This window comes from Rana temporaria, chromosome 5, assembly GCF_905171775.1.
Source record: "Rana temporaria chromosome 5, aRanTem1.1, whole genome shotgun sequence".
In the NCBI taxonomy this organism is placed as follows: Eukaryota; Metazoa; Chordata; class Amphibia; order Anura; family Ranidae; genus Rana; species Rana temporaria.
This window is the reverse complement of record NC_053493.1, coordinates 409558914-409573598: the sequence shown is the minus strand read 5'-3', so window position 1 is coordinate 409573598 and position 14685 is coordinate 409558914. Positions and strand designations below refer to the sequence as shown.

At 47.2% G+C, this 14685-nt stretch overlaps 1 protein-coding gene across 1 annotated transcript in view; it reads left to right on the top strand.

Annotated features, from left to right (window-relative positions):
* TRAPPC9 (trafficking protein particle complex subunit 9) overlaps positions 1-14685 on the top strand; it is an 806634-nt gene that overhangs the window by 327750 nt on the left and 464199 nt on the right. Inside the window, exon 19 of the mRNA XM_040355009.1 lies at positions 4162-4272. Within this exon, the coding sequence (XP_040210943.1) occupies positions 4162-4272 (111 nt within the window). The remainder of the gene's footprint in view (positions 1-4161; positions 4273-14685) is intronic.

Genomic DNA, 14685 nt, shown 5'->3' with positions numbered 1-14685 from the left:
AGACAGCACGGAGGCAGGAGAAGACAGCACGGAGGGGGGAGAAGACAGCACGGAGGGGGGAGAAGACAGCACGGAGGGGGGAGAAGACCGCACTGAGGGGGGGAGAAGACCGCACGGAGGGGGTGAGAAGACAGCACGGAGGGGGTGAGAAGACAGCATGGAGGGGGTGAGAAGACAGCATGGAGGGGGTGAGAAGACAGCACGGAGGGGGTGAGAAGACAGCACGGAGGGGGGAGAAGACCGCACAAGGGGGGGGTGACAGCACGGAGGGGGGGGGAGAAGACAGCACGGAGGGGGGGAGAAGACAGCACGGAGGGGGGGAGAAGACAGCACAGAGCACAGATGGGGGGGGGGGCGACAGCACATAGCACAGAGGGGGGGCAGCATGAAGGGGAGAGGACAGCACAGAGGGGGACAGTCAGCGGTGATCGGTGCGGCTTTGGGGGGAGTTACAAGTACCGATTACCGCTGTATAACTTTAACCAAAACAGCTGAAAATGGGGCAGATCAGTGCTTGCAACTCCCCTGGCGCACCGATCACTCTGACTGCCCAGGTATCGGGTGAAGCATCGGAGCATTTCCCCAGAGTACAAGTACTCAGGGAAATGCTCAGTATCGGTACCGATACTAGTATCGGTATCGGGACATCCATAGTCCCCAGGCATACAGCTCACAAAGAGCACTGTTCCCCCAAATGCCAGGGCCCATGATCGCAAGGCAAGAGGCTAGCATTCCGTCCTCTCCAAAAGCCTCTGTCCCGGGTGAGTCTGTCACAGTAAGCAAATCTTTACCTTTTAAGTATAGGTTTACATTAATATGTTATCCAACAAGATTAGTCAGATATGAAGTTGGGTGTCCATTATGTCTATGATTATCCTAAAAACGGTTTATCTTAATTCTAGCATCTCCATAAGCTAAAGGAACTAGGCAGGTTACTCATCCGAGTGATGTCCATCCACTGACAAAGTTTAAACTTCACATGGTCTCCTCAAACTGTACATATCTGACAATGTGGCTGGTCTTGGCAAATGTCCCCCATAGATTTGTGTCCCTTTGTAATTATGTTGATTCCTGCCCCTCTTTTTATGTCTTCACAAGCATTTTCTTTTGATTCAACGTCCTGTTACATCTTATAGGCAGCCGCAGTGGATTAAGCAGCGTGCTGTGATTTCTCCACGATGCGATGCTATGTTTCGTTGAACACATTGTTTATGGGATAATTGAGTTTTCTGCTGTCATAATCCCACACCCAGAAGGCTAAATCCCACATGCTGTACTGTTAAATTACAATTCACTTGACCCATGACCTTTAATTATAGGAACGGTTGCCTTTGTAGCAGCAATCCTGTGTTTTAGCTTAGACGAGTAATTCTCGATAAATGGGAATACCTCAATGATGTTACCAGTTCCTAGAGAATTGATTGTCACATTACCGCTGACCCGAATTTACATAAAAGTTACAATAATGTGTTAATCTACTAATAGGTAAAAGCTAGATGTACACCATATAGCCCAGGGGTCTCCAAACTGTGGCCCTTTGCTAGCTTCTATCCGGCCCTTGGGGCACTATTACTTCCACTGATATGAGGCACTATTCTTCCAACTGACAGCTACAATGATGGGAATACTATTCCTCCTATTAATAGGGGCACTACCCCTCCTATTGACCACCAATCCTGAGGCCATATTTATTTTCAATGATGCCGAAAATTTTAGGAGTCCCTCCGGCCCTCCTAAAGTCTAAAGGACAAGCTGGCCCTTTGTTTAAAAAGTTTGGAGACCCCTGATATAGCCAAAGGTGTGTGGACACCTGAACCTTCACTATATGTGCAGCCACCCTCCTTCAAATTGTTGGGTTCAGGTGTTTCTTGGGTACTGGTAATACATTAGCATACAAAGACCTTTTAGGCACTTCCCACCTTGTGCCAACATTTCTGGGAAAGCCCTTATCTCTTCACGGCATGACTGTAACCTTGTGTACTGTGACAAACCCTTGTCCTCAAACAAAACTTGGTCCGCCGTCAGTGCTTCCTCTGTCCAGAACCAGCCCCATCCAAGACTCTCCAGACCACCCCCCCCCCCCCCCAGTCACCAGACAACACCTCAGTGTAGAGTGGCAAACAACAAACTGATTTTATTATCACACATGGACACACAGATATCTCACTTTAAAACACTTCCCTCCCACCCTTGGAAAACAGGGCGGGTTAAACTGTCCAATGACAATGACACACAGGTCAGGTGTGTTCAAACTTCTCCTCAGTAAACAGTCTTATCCGCAGGGGGCTGCTGGAGGAATCCTCCTCCCTACTTTCCTCACAGCAAGACACTTACACATCCCATAATAGTTGAGGCAGACAGTCACAATAGACAATAGAATACAGTCACACCCCAAACCATCACAGCAAATAGTACACAACAGCATGAGATGGCACACATTATATATACCGTATTTATCGGCGTATACCGCGCACTATTTTTCCTCATAAATTCCAGGGAAAATAGTGGGTGCGCGTTATACACCGATAGCATACCTCAGAGGGGAAGGAGGGGGACAAACGCCCGCCGGAAATCACCAAGCTATTAAAAAAAAGTGTCACCACCACCTCCTATTGCGCTATGCTCTCACCAGATTCAAAAAGGTAAACTGCATATAATCATATGGTGTACGGTTTCCTCTTCTGGTTCCCGGATCTCTGCGCTCCAACTCTCTATGGGTTCTCTTATACTCCCAAGAAGAAAAATAGCCCATATGGTGTAGTACGTTTTAACAAGTTTTATTCATGAAACATTAAAAACAAATTTTACACTCACATGTTCCTGTGCCCAAGCCGGCACTAGCCTGTCCAGCGTCACTGCTACCTTCCCGGCGTGCGTTCCAAGCCTTAACCGTGGTGCGTTCCAGTGGACAAAAATGCCTGTTCGGTATCGTTCCAGGGGTCAAGGATCGTGTGGCGTGAAAAAGATGTGTGGTACCCCCGCGCCTCGACGCGTTTCGAATACTTAGATTCGTCCTCAGGAAGCTGCCGGTGTACCCCTTGAATGGCTATTTATGCCCTAAATCTTACTGTGTCCAATTGCTTGATTACTCCCGACCGGAAGTGATGTCGTCGAAATCAGAAGTGGACGAAACCGGAAGTGATGTCGTCGAAACCGGAAGTGCCGCTAGCGCCATTTTACAAATGGTAAACAAGAGCTGTAGTCCAAGCCTGATTACTCACGGCCGGAAATGGCGTCGTCGGCACCGGAAATGCCGCCGGCGCCATTTTGGAACTGTGTGTGAGTAGACAGCGATGACGGCGTGATTCCGGCGGGTGCTCGTTTCCCTCCGAGGTATGTGTGTGAGACCCTTAGATTGCTTCAAAGCTGTTTATTTAAAAAAATATTTTTTTCCAGAAAATTCCCTCTTAAAATTGGGGTGCGCGTTATACGCCGGCGCGCGTTATACGCCAATAAATATGCTACATATATACAGCATTGAATCTGACCAGCGCAGATCAGACTGGGATTCTCATGTACCCTGTGCCCCTATTGGAGACACATGGTGATTTACACATAAGAGGCTCCAGGGAAGCTTGACAAGGAGACTCCAGAACTCTCCAGGGCAAGCTGAGTTCCACAAACCCCCAACCCAAAGTCACTCCTGTCACATGTTTAAAGCCAACTTCTTGAAGACTTGGTTGGATGAAGTTGGTTTGGAGAAACTCAAGTGGCCTTCACAGAGCCCAGACCTCAACACTACTAAACACCTTGGGGATGAATTACAATTCCAGATTTGAGCCAGGTCTTCTTGTTTAACTTCAGTTCCTGATCTCACAAATGGTTTATTGGCCACAGATCACCACAAATACGTGCTAAAACTTGGTGGAAAGCCTTCCCAGAACAGGTGGAGGCTGTAGTAGCTGCAAGTGGGGCAACAACTCCATATTAATTGGTCATGGTTTTGAAATGTAATGCACAACAAGCTCATATATTTGTGATGGTTATATGCGCACAAACGTTTGGCCTTATAGTGGATTTCCTTGTGTGTCGCAGAGCACTACAACCATATGGGTTTCCTTAAAAAAAATGGCATGGGTATCTTTTTAGCATTTACACTGAATTTATTTTAATTGAGTTTCTGAGTAATAAGGTCTTTTGACTATTTTCTCTGTTTTTTAGCACAAGGCAGTGCCATCTTCTTCTTGATGTGTATAACTCTACCGAACATGAGCTGGCCATTAACGCCAAAGATAACGAGGAACTGATCCTGCACGCTGCAGAATGTCAGCGGTAAGTCCTGGTGGTTTTCTCCCGTTTTTATATGTTGTAGTGAGGTCACATCTCTCTGGAGGTGCTGATCTTTTTGGAATAAAGCGAGCTGAAATGAAACTGAATTATTTTTTTGTGCACCAGTAAAGAATGTAAGCCGGGGGGAATTGGTGGCCAGTCACCAAGTGGCCATTGTGAAAGACACCCTCCCTTTCTGTTCCTCCTATTCAACCAACAGCCATGTAAAAACATTTATTTACTGTGCAGCAATTGAGATATAGATAAAAGTAAGCAGTGTCCAAGTCTATCGGTTGGGAGAGGTCCTAGAACCCATCTGCCCAACACCAAGTACAAATTGGCTCTTCTGCAACTACACAGATGGTATGTCTGATCCCTTGATGAGGTCTATCATACTGACGGTCTTGGGTGTGCCCACCTCCACAGGCTGGAGATGGGCACATAGGCTGCAGATGGTCACATAGGCTGCATTGAGGCTGGAGATGGGCACATAGGCTGCATTGAGGCTGCAGATGGATACAAACCAGGCTGCATTGAGGCTGCAGATGGACACTGACCATTATTTTGGTTCAAGGAAGTGGTTTATTTTTTTTAACGTTTTTTTCCTGAAACTTCCCTCTTTAAATGGAAAGTGCGTGTCATACGCCGATAAATACCGTATAGATAAAATGTATTTTGTTTAATAGAGGTTTTTTTAATAGAATTTTTTTTTTTTAGCAATGCTTGCCTTAGATCTATATGTCTGTGTTTTGTTGCCAAGTGTTGGTTCAGTATTCCTGAGCATTCATGATTGCTGACTCTTCTTGGGGACTTCTATTGCCTTTATAAAATAAGGTCAATAATGATATTATGCTCTGGACCGAGTTACTTGGACATACTTTGTAAAATGATTGAATTGAAAAGCAGGACGTTCGGTGATTGATGTGCTGTGGTATACCCTGATTATTGTACCTCTGTATCAAGAGAAGACTGGAAACCTTTGGCCTTGGCGGCAAACACAACCAGCAATCACTTTGATTGTATGGACACAATTCAGTGCTAGTGTGCTATGTTACCCAATTGATTGGGGGCAATGGTAAAACGTATTCCCAAGGACCCATACACTTGTGCATTGCCTTTAACACATGCTTTGTATTGAATTGCTGTGCATTGAGTTAAGGCAGCTTATTAATTTAAATGGGCTGCCTAATGCATCAAAATGCACATGCTGTAAATATATATATATATGTGTGTGTGTGTGTGTGTGTATATATATATATATATATATATATATATATATATATATATATATATATATATATATACCGGTATACAGTACTATGCAAAAGTCTGTGAAAAAAATGCTGTAAATGTTTGCGAAGATATCGGATCTGTCGGTCAACTTCTCCAAATCTCAGGCCCTCAACGTCTCTCTCCCCCTCAGACAGTCGCGGTCCTAAAACAATCCTTTAAGTTTGACTGGAATGACACCTTGATCCAGTACCTGGGCATCACCCTGACGGCCAAAACAGAGACTCTATATGACCTTAACTACCCCCCACTCTATAATAAACTGGAGGCTGATCTTCGTCTTTGGTCCAGACATGGTCTCTCTTGGCTGGGGAGGATCAACTCAATTAAAATGACCTTGCTCCCGAGAATATTATATTTCTTTTGCTCCCTTCCTATGCCGCTCAGGAGAAACCATCTCAGATCTTTACAAAGTAAAATATTTAAGTTTACCTGGGGTACATCGGGGTGCCGGGTCCAGCAGAGTACACTTTTTCTCCACAGAAGCAAAGGAGGCCTGGGTTTACCCAACCTTCATAAATACTATCTTTCAGCTAGACTGGCCCAACTTTCCACTCTTTATTCCAGATATGAAAAGCCGGATTGGGTTAACATTGAGAGACAAGCTGTCCCCACATTTACTCTGGACTTTCTCCTCTGGTCCTCTCCCAAATCCCGCCCACCCATTCTCTCACCGGTGTTGTCTTACTCATTTTCTATGTGGGACAACCTTAGACGCAATCCCTCTCTAACATCTGTTGAATGCCCTCTTGCGCACATTTTCCACAAACCCGATTTTCCGCCGGGCTTGAGAATCACGGAATTCAAGTGGTGGCTGGATAAGGGGCTTTTCCGAATAGGTCAGTATTTTACCCCCAGTGGACCCATATCCCTTAACTTTTGTATTGAAACTTTGGAACTCCCGGAAACCGAGAGGTTCATTTTAGGCAAATCTCAAATTTTTTACACCGTATTTGGAAGACCAAACCCCTACCTCCCAAATTCACCTCATATGAGATATGGCGCGGACAAGCCATGGAGCAAAGGGGTGGCTTATCGGTGGTCTACTCAGCCCTCACTCACCCCACGGAAAAAAACACCTTATATGAAGGCTTGGGAGTCTGACTTCCAACGCAGCTTGAGCTTGGAGACTTGGCATAAGGCTTTCGCTTAATCTTTCTGGGGAATTTAAAATGTCTCCTTGATGGAGGCTAGTGTGAAAGTTATCACCAGATGGTACCTCGCTCCCTCCAGGCTGGCAGCCATGTTCCCTAATGTAGATCCCTTATGCTTTAGAGGTTGCCAGCTGAAGGGCACCATGACCCACATTTGGTGGGAATGCCCCAGAATCCGTACCTTCTGGAGAATTAATTTTAACATGATCCACAGGGTGACCGGATGCCAGATTCCAAGGTCCCCCGAAGTAGCCTTATTGAATGCTCATGTCCCGCAGCTCCCTAGATCCACACAACGGTTAATCCACTTTATTTTTCTGGGCACCAAAATTTCTATTGCCAAATCTTGGAAACAGCCCAAGCCGTCCTTGTCAACTGTTAAAAGGAACATTTCGTGGATTATGACTCAGGAAAAAATATCTAGCATACTGGACGATACCTCTGTGATGTTCCACAAGATTTGGGATCCCTGGGCTGAATATGTCGGTATTTCCCTTCTCCACGGTTCTCCACAGCGGCTACACGAAACTTAGCCCATAACTAGGCACTCTGATCTCCCTTCCTCCCTACCCCTGTCCCACCCTTCTTTTCCCTCTCTTTTCCTACTTTCTATCCTCTTTACCTATCCCTGCTTGTTTTTGTTCTTTTAGTAACCTATATAAGTGACTGTTATAGCGTTACAGCTTCCAAGATGTTGATGGGAATTCCTTCTGTGACCTTTACAACACTGTAGTTTTATTACCCTTATCCATGGGGAGTGTCCATAACCGGTTCGGGACCTGGGGGCTGCGGGGGGGGGCCTTGCCTTTAGCACAGCATGATCCCTGGTGGGGTGCTGGAGGTGAGGGGACCCCTGTGGCTCTGGGGTCCGGGTCTGGTCCTCACGGGGACACAACCTCACTTCAGTGGGTGCACCCGCACTCTCCTCTCGATTTGTTTGTTAGAATGTTGCAGTTTTCAGGGGTATTATATCCTTATCGGATTTTTTGGTTACCTTTTTTTTTTGTTTTTTTTTATTGCTTTGTTTATAGAATTGACGGGAATACTCCCCCAGGTCTGATGTATTATCTGACGCATATGTAATATCTGTACGCGCATATTATATTCAATAAAAACCTATTGAAAGTAAAAAATGCTGTAAATGAAGAATGCTTTCAGAAATATAAGTGTTAAAAGTAAATTTTTTTAATCAATTAACAAAATGGAAAATAAATGAACATAAGAGAGATCCAAATCAAATCTATATTTGAAGTGACCACCCTTTGCCTTCAAATTCTTCTAGGTACACTTGCACACAAAAGGTAGGTTGTTCCAGACATCTTGGAGAACTAAGTACAGATCCTTTGTGGATGTCGGCTGCCTTAAATCCTTCTGTCTCTTCATGTAATCCCTAACATACTCCATGATGTTGAGATTAGGGCTCTGTGGGGGCCAAACCATCACTTTCAGGACTCCCTTTTTCTCCTTCATACTGAAAATAGTTCTTAATGATATTGACTGTATGTTTGGGGTCGTTGTCCTGCTGTAGAATAAATTTGGGTCCAACCACACGCCTCCCTGATGGTATGACATGATGGAGAAGTATCTTCCTGTATTTCTCAGCATTGAGGACATCATTAATCCTGATCAAATCTTCAACTCCATTTGCTGAAATGCAGCCCCAAACATTCAAGGAACCTCCACCATGCTTCACTGTTGTCTGTAGACACTCATCATTGTACCGCTACTCAACCCTTCTCCAAAAAACTTCTTCCTGCTACAGACAAACATTTCACATTTTGACTCATCAGGCCAGAGCACCTGCTGCCGTTTTTCTGCACTCCAGTTCCTATGTTTTCCTATAAACAAGGCCAAGGAAAAATTCCAAACCTACTTGCCTGCTGCGGACAACCGAATCAACCTGTCAGTGTTAACAGTATGCATTAAAAAAACAGGGGTTTAGTCTGCACACATTTGCAAATGAATGCGTAAGCTAGAGGCCACACCAAGGCAGCCTGGGATCTGTAGTACCGATCACTGACTGATGAGTGACTCCACAGTGGAAGCACATGCATTCTGATTAGTAGGTGGAGGACTGAAGGGAGCCCAACCCTTCTTAAAGGTACAGGTGCACACTGAGCACCCAGCAAATCACACAATGGCTGCGAAGGTGTCAGTGCCCAGCCTGACCAATATAACATTGTTGCAAAAAAGGGGTCCACTAAACCCCACCTCTGACTGGCCATAACAGTAAGCAGCATTGGAGGGCAAAAAGATATAAACAAGGCCAAGGATAAATCCAAGGAAAAATTCCAAACCTACTTACCAACCAACCCACGTAGAACATGGAAACAAGTCTAAGCAACTCAACTATGCACAAAAATATAAGAACTGGAGTGCAGAAAAAATGGTGCTCTGGACTGATGAGTCGAAATGTGAAATTTCTTTATCGTTACATCACGGGACACAGAGCGGCATTCATTACTATATGGGTTATATGGAGTACCTTCAGGTGTAGACACTGGCAATCTTCAAACAGGAAATGCCCCTCCCTATATAACCCCCTCCCATAGGAGGAGTACCTCAGTTTTTACGCCAGTGTCTTAGGTGTTAGTCATGGTTTAGCTTGCCTCCGCATCCTTGGGATTAGGTGAGCTACCGGTTCTGTCCAAAAAAGCCTGCGCGCTAAAGTGGTCAGTAACCGGACCCCAAACCCTTGGGGTATAGCCCATAATGCTTTCTTTTTAAGAGAGCTGGACCCTGGGCCCAGAACTTAGAAAACCTTTGGGGCGCCTAATGTTTTCTGTTTGCCAGGGTGCTGTATGGGCCCAGGACAGTGGATCCTTCATGGAAGAAGAAGGTTCCCAGGGCCTGAAGGTCTAGACATCCCCACGGAGATGGGGGAAGATTGGACCTCTTGCTTGGCAAAGTCCTGCGGCATGGAGCAGGTAAGTAAGGGGAAAAACCTGCGGAGCTTGGCTCTTAGCAAGTTTTTTCTGGGAGGTCACAGGGGACATGCCTAAGGTTATGCATTGCATCTGGCAAACCAGTCACATATCATGAAGATAGGATGGCTCTATATGTTATATTTCCCCATAAAAAGTGACCTCCCTGGTAGTGTTGGAAAAGCTGTGAGTGGGGCCTTTTATGTACAAGTGTATGTGTGTGTCAGAGAGCTATGCTTACCTGCAAGCCTCCAGGCGATGCTCTATCCAGTCCTCTCCCTCATGCCTGCAAGGCAGGCAAAACGCTGACCTCCTCGTGTGTTCCAGGCCTGCGGCTGCAGGAACAGAGAGGCCCTTCCTCCCAACCCCCCCCCCCCGTCGGCGGGCGCGCGCGCGGTGCGCGTGCACGTGTTATAGACGCATTTGGCGCCGTTTTAGCTGGGGGGGAAGGGCGGGTCAGTGGTTTAAAGGAAGGGGCGGCCCTTCCTTAGATGCCACAGCTCATTCATTTCTCTGGCTTAAGGGAGGAAGGACTGGAGTGAAGCACGGGGCGCTGAGGACACACAGTGGCCAGAAAGAATACTACAGTCTTCAGAAGATTGTGGTTTAGCCTAGGAATAGGCTGGTTTTCTTTTCCATCTCATAGTCTTTTCTTTGGCAATACTACTCAGGGGGATAGAATGTTTTTTCTTGCCTAGATTGAAAAAAAAAAAAAAAAAAAGAAGAAAAGTTTTTCTTTGAAAAAAAAAAAAAAAAAAAGGTGTCATCTAGGGTAGAGGAGACATTTTTTATTCCCCAAACAGGTGTTTGGGCATTTAACTATTATAAGTCCCAGGTACCAATAAGTAGCAGGTGTACCTCGGTATTGTACCATGGCATCAAGATCAGAGGGTACAAAAGGTGGGGATTCCCCCGCAGAATCTGAGGTCTCGGATAGAGCTATGCCGCTGCTTTCCCCACAGGGAGCCTTTGGGCCATCGGGGTCTGGGGCTAGAGCTGACGCGAGTCAACCCAACCCTAAGGTGGTCACGGAGGAGGTGTTACTCGCCTCTTTAAATGAGATGCGGAGAAGCATGGGAGAAATGATAGCCGCAGCCATGCGGGGTAGTAAGCGGAATAGATCTCCGTCACCCGTGCGCGGACCCTCGGAAGAGGAGGTCCTTTCCTCTGGGGAATTGGACCTCTTGGACAGAGACCAAGTAGGTTCAGGGATCGAAGATCCGGATACAGAGGAGTCTGGGGCAGTCTCCCTGAGGGAGAGCTGGTGGATTCAGGGCTTGACGGACTTGGTCCATAAGGCATTCAACCTGCCTGTACCAGATCTCCAGGTATCGACGGTTTCAGCTTTGGGCTCACTGAGGGCGCCTCAAAGCAGTGCTGTGTTTCCGATCCATCCTCTATTGGAGGAAGTCTTATTCCAAGAGTGGAACAAACCAGACAAGGTTTTCTTTCCACCTAAGAAATTTTCTGTCTTATATCCTATGGAAGAAAAGTTTTCCAAGAGATGGGCTTCTCCTGCAGTAGACGCAGCCATCTCATGTGTTAACAAATCGTTAACATGTCCTGTAGAAAACGTACAGGTTTTCAAAGATCCAGTTGATAGACGCTTGGAAGCCCTACTTAAGAACTCCTTCACTTCTGCAGGGGCAGTAGTACAGCCAGCCGTGGCTGCGATTGGAGTCGCTCAAGCTTTATCGGATCAATTTAAGCAAATGCTTGAACTTATTCCTGCCGAGCAGGCAGAAGAATTTTCGGATGTCCCTAAGGCCATATGTTTTACGGTAGACGCAATCAAGGATTCTATCCAACAAGCGTCACGTTTATCATTATCCCTTATCCATATGAGAAGACTCTTATGGTTAAAAAGCTGGGAGGCTGAGCCCCCATGCAAGAAGCTCCTGGCAGGGTTTCCCTTCCATGGAGGACGGCTCTTCGGAGAGGACTTAGATAAATACATCCAGACCATTTCAAGCGGCAAGAGTACTCTCTTGCCAACTAAGAAGAGGGTTCAGGGACCTGCGTTTAAACGACAGTCCTCCCCTGGGCAGGGGCCCTCTAATGCCAAGCAGTATCGACGGCCTCCTGCAAGAACAAACTTCGGCTTCAACAGCAGATCACAAGGACAGGCTGTTAGGGGCAAGAGGCAGTGGTTTCGCAAGCCAGCAAAACCAGCCCCCAAGTCTACCTCATGAAGGGGCGCCCCCACCCACGAAGGTGGGGGGAAGGCTGCGACTCTTTTCGGAGATTTGGGAAGCCAGCATTCCCGACGAGTGGGTACGGTCTTCCGTGGCCACAGGCTACAAGCTAGAATTCCTAAGGTTTCCTCCTCCTCATTTCCAGGAGTCGAGGATTCCAAACGATCTGGAGAAAGGAGCCGCATTAAGGTCGGCTCTAGATCGTCTACTTTCCCAGGAAGTAATAGTAGAGGTACCAGTCCTGGAACAGGGGCTGGGTTTCTACTCCAACCTATTCATAAAGATGGTAAATGCATACTTAAAAGTCCGCTCATTTCGGATGGAATCCGTGCGGTCAGCAGCTGCCACACTCCAAAAAGACGACTTCATGGCGTCCATAGACATAAAGGATGCCTACCTTCATGTTCCAATTTATCAGCCACATCAAAGATATCTACGCTTTATGGTGGCTTCGCGTCATTTCCAATTCGTGGCGCTTCCCTTCGGGTTGGCTACGGCCCCCCGGGTGTTCACGAAGGTTCTAGCTCCAATCCTAGCCAAGCTAAGGATCCAAGGGGTCACGATCCTAGCATACCTGGACGACCTCCTAGTCATAGACCACTCGTCTCCCGGCTTGGAACGAGCAGTGGCCCTCAGGGTCCAATACCTCGAGAGGTTCGGCTGGGTCCTAAATCGAGAAAAGTCAGCATTCCAGCCCACAAGGCAGTTGGAATATCTCGGCATGAGATTAGACACGGAACAACAAGGGGTGTTCCTACCTCTGAGGAAGGTCAAAGCCATCAAGGAATTAATCCTACTGGTTCTAAGCAAGAAAGAACCGACTATTCGCCTATGTATGAGATTACTAGGCAAGATGGTGGCTACTTTCGAGGCGGTGCCATACGCCCAGAGCCACACTCGCATCCTGCAGGCAGCCATCCTGTCAGCATGGAGCAGAAGGCCACAGGCCTTGGATATCCCGTTGCCTCTCTCATCAAGAGTCCGGCAAAGTCTGTGTTGGTGGTTAGACCCTCAGAATCTACTGAAGGGAAAATCTTTCAGCCCAGTGGCTTGGAAGATAGTGACCACAGACGCCAGCCTGACGGGCTGGGGAGCGATTGTGGATGGTTCCACTCGCCAAGGTATTTGGGCAAAGCCAGAGAAGCTTTTACCCATCAAACATCTTGGAGCTCAGAGCTGTTCGACTAGCCCTCAGGGCTTGGACGTCGAAATTGCAGGGGCTCCCGGTGAGAATTCAATCAGACAATGCCACGGCAGTGGCATACATAAATCACCAAGGGGGGACCAGGAGTCAGGCCGCTCAGAGAGAAGTGAGCTTGATTCTCCTATGGGCAGAGGCTCATGTGCCCTGCATATCGGCAATATTCATTCCCGGAGTGGACAACTTTCAGGCGGACTTCTTAAGCCGCCAGACTCTATGGCCGGGGGAATGGTCTCTGCATCCACAAGTCTTTCAAGCACTCTGCCAAAGATGGGGAGTGCCGGACGTGGATATCATGGCATCGAGACTCAACAAGAAGCTAGACAGGTTCATGTCCCGCTCAAGGGATCCGATGGCCTGCGGAACCGATGCTCTGGTTTGCCCTTGGCATCAGTTCAAGCTTCTTTATGCGTTTCCCCCGCTCCAGTTACTACCCCGCCTGCTGCGCAGGATCCGGGTGGAGCACATACCAGTTATCCTGGTAGCTCCAGCATGGCCCAGAAGGGCTTGGTACTCACTAATCCTAAGGATGGTAGTGGGAAACCCTTGGACTCTGCCTCTAAGGCCAGACCTGCTATTGCAAGGTCCGATCCTCCACCCTGCCTTACGGCATCTAAATTTGACGGCCTGGAAGCTGAATCCTTGATTCTCAGGGGTAGAGGTCTGTCTCAGAAAGTAATCTCTACCCTAATCAGAGCCAGGAAACCGGTCTCTAGGGTGATTTATCACAGGGTCTGGAAGGCCTATATAGGCTGGTGCGAGTCCAAGCTATGGCTTCCTCGCAAGTTCACCATAGATAGAGTTTTAAGTTTTCTCCAGCTAGGAGTGGATAAAGGATTGGCATTAAGCACAATCAAAGGACAGATTTCTGCCCTGTCAGTGTGGTTTCAGCGGCCGCTGGCCACCCACTCGCTGGTTAAGACCTTCCTTCAAGGGGTCTTGCGTATTAAACCTCCAGTTAAATCCCCGCTTTGTCCGTGGGATTTAAATCTTGTTCTGTCGAGTTTACAGAAACAACCGTTTGAGCCGTTGGCTGAAGTTCCTTTGGTTCTACTGACAAGGAAGTTGGTGTTTTTGGTTGCCATAGTTTCCGCAAGAAGAGTTTCGGAACTGGCAGCCTTATCCTGTAAGGAACCATATCTTATATTTCATAAGGACAAGGTCGTTCTCCGCCCTCATCCTTCCTTCTTACCGAAGGTCATATCCAGTTTTCATTTGAACCAGGATTTGGTATTACCATCCTTCTTCCCTAAACCTACTTCCAGAAAGGAAGGGTTGCTGCATACCTTGGATATTGTCAGGGCCATGAAGGCCTATCTTAAAGCTACAGAGAAGATCCGGAAAACAGATGTGCTGTTTATTCTACCGGATGGGCCCAAGAAGGGGCAGGCAGCTGCAAAGTCCACCATCTCTAGGTGGATTAAGCAATTGATCACTCAGGCCTACGGCTTGAAAGGGTTGCCTCCTCCAGTATCATTAAGGGCTCATTCTACTAGAGCCATGGGCGCCTCCTGGGCAGCACACCACCAGATCTCTATGGCTCAAGTTTGCAGGGCGGCAACCTGGTCTTCTGTCCACACATTTACAAAATTCTACAAGTTGGACGTAAGAAGGAATACTGATACTGCCTTCGGGCAGGCAGTGCTGCAGGC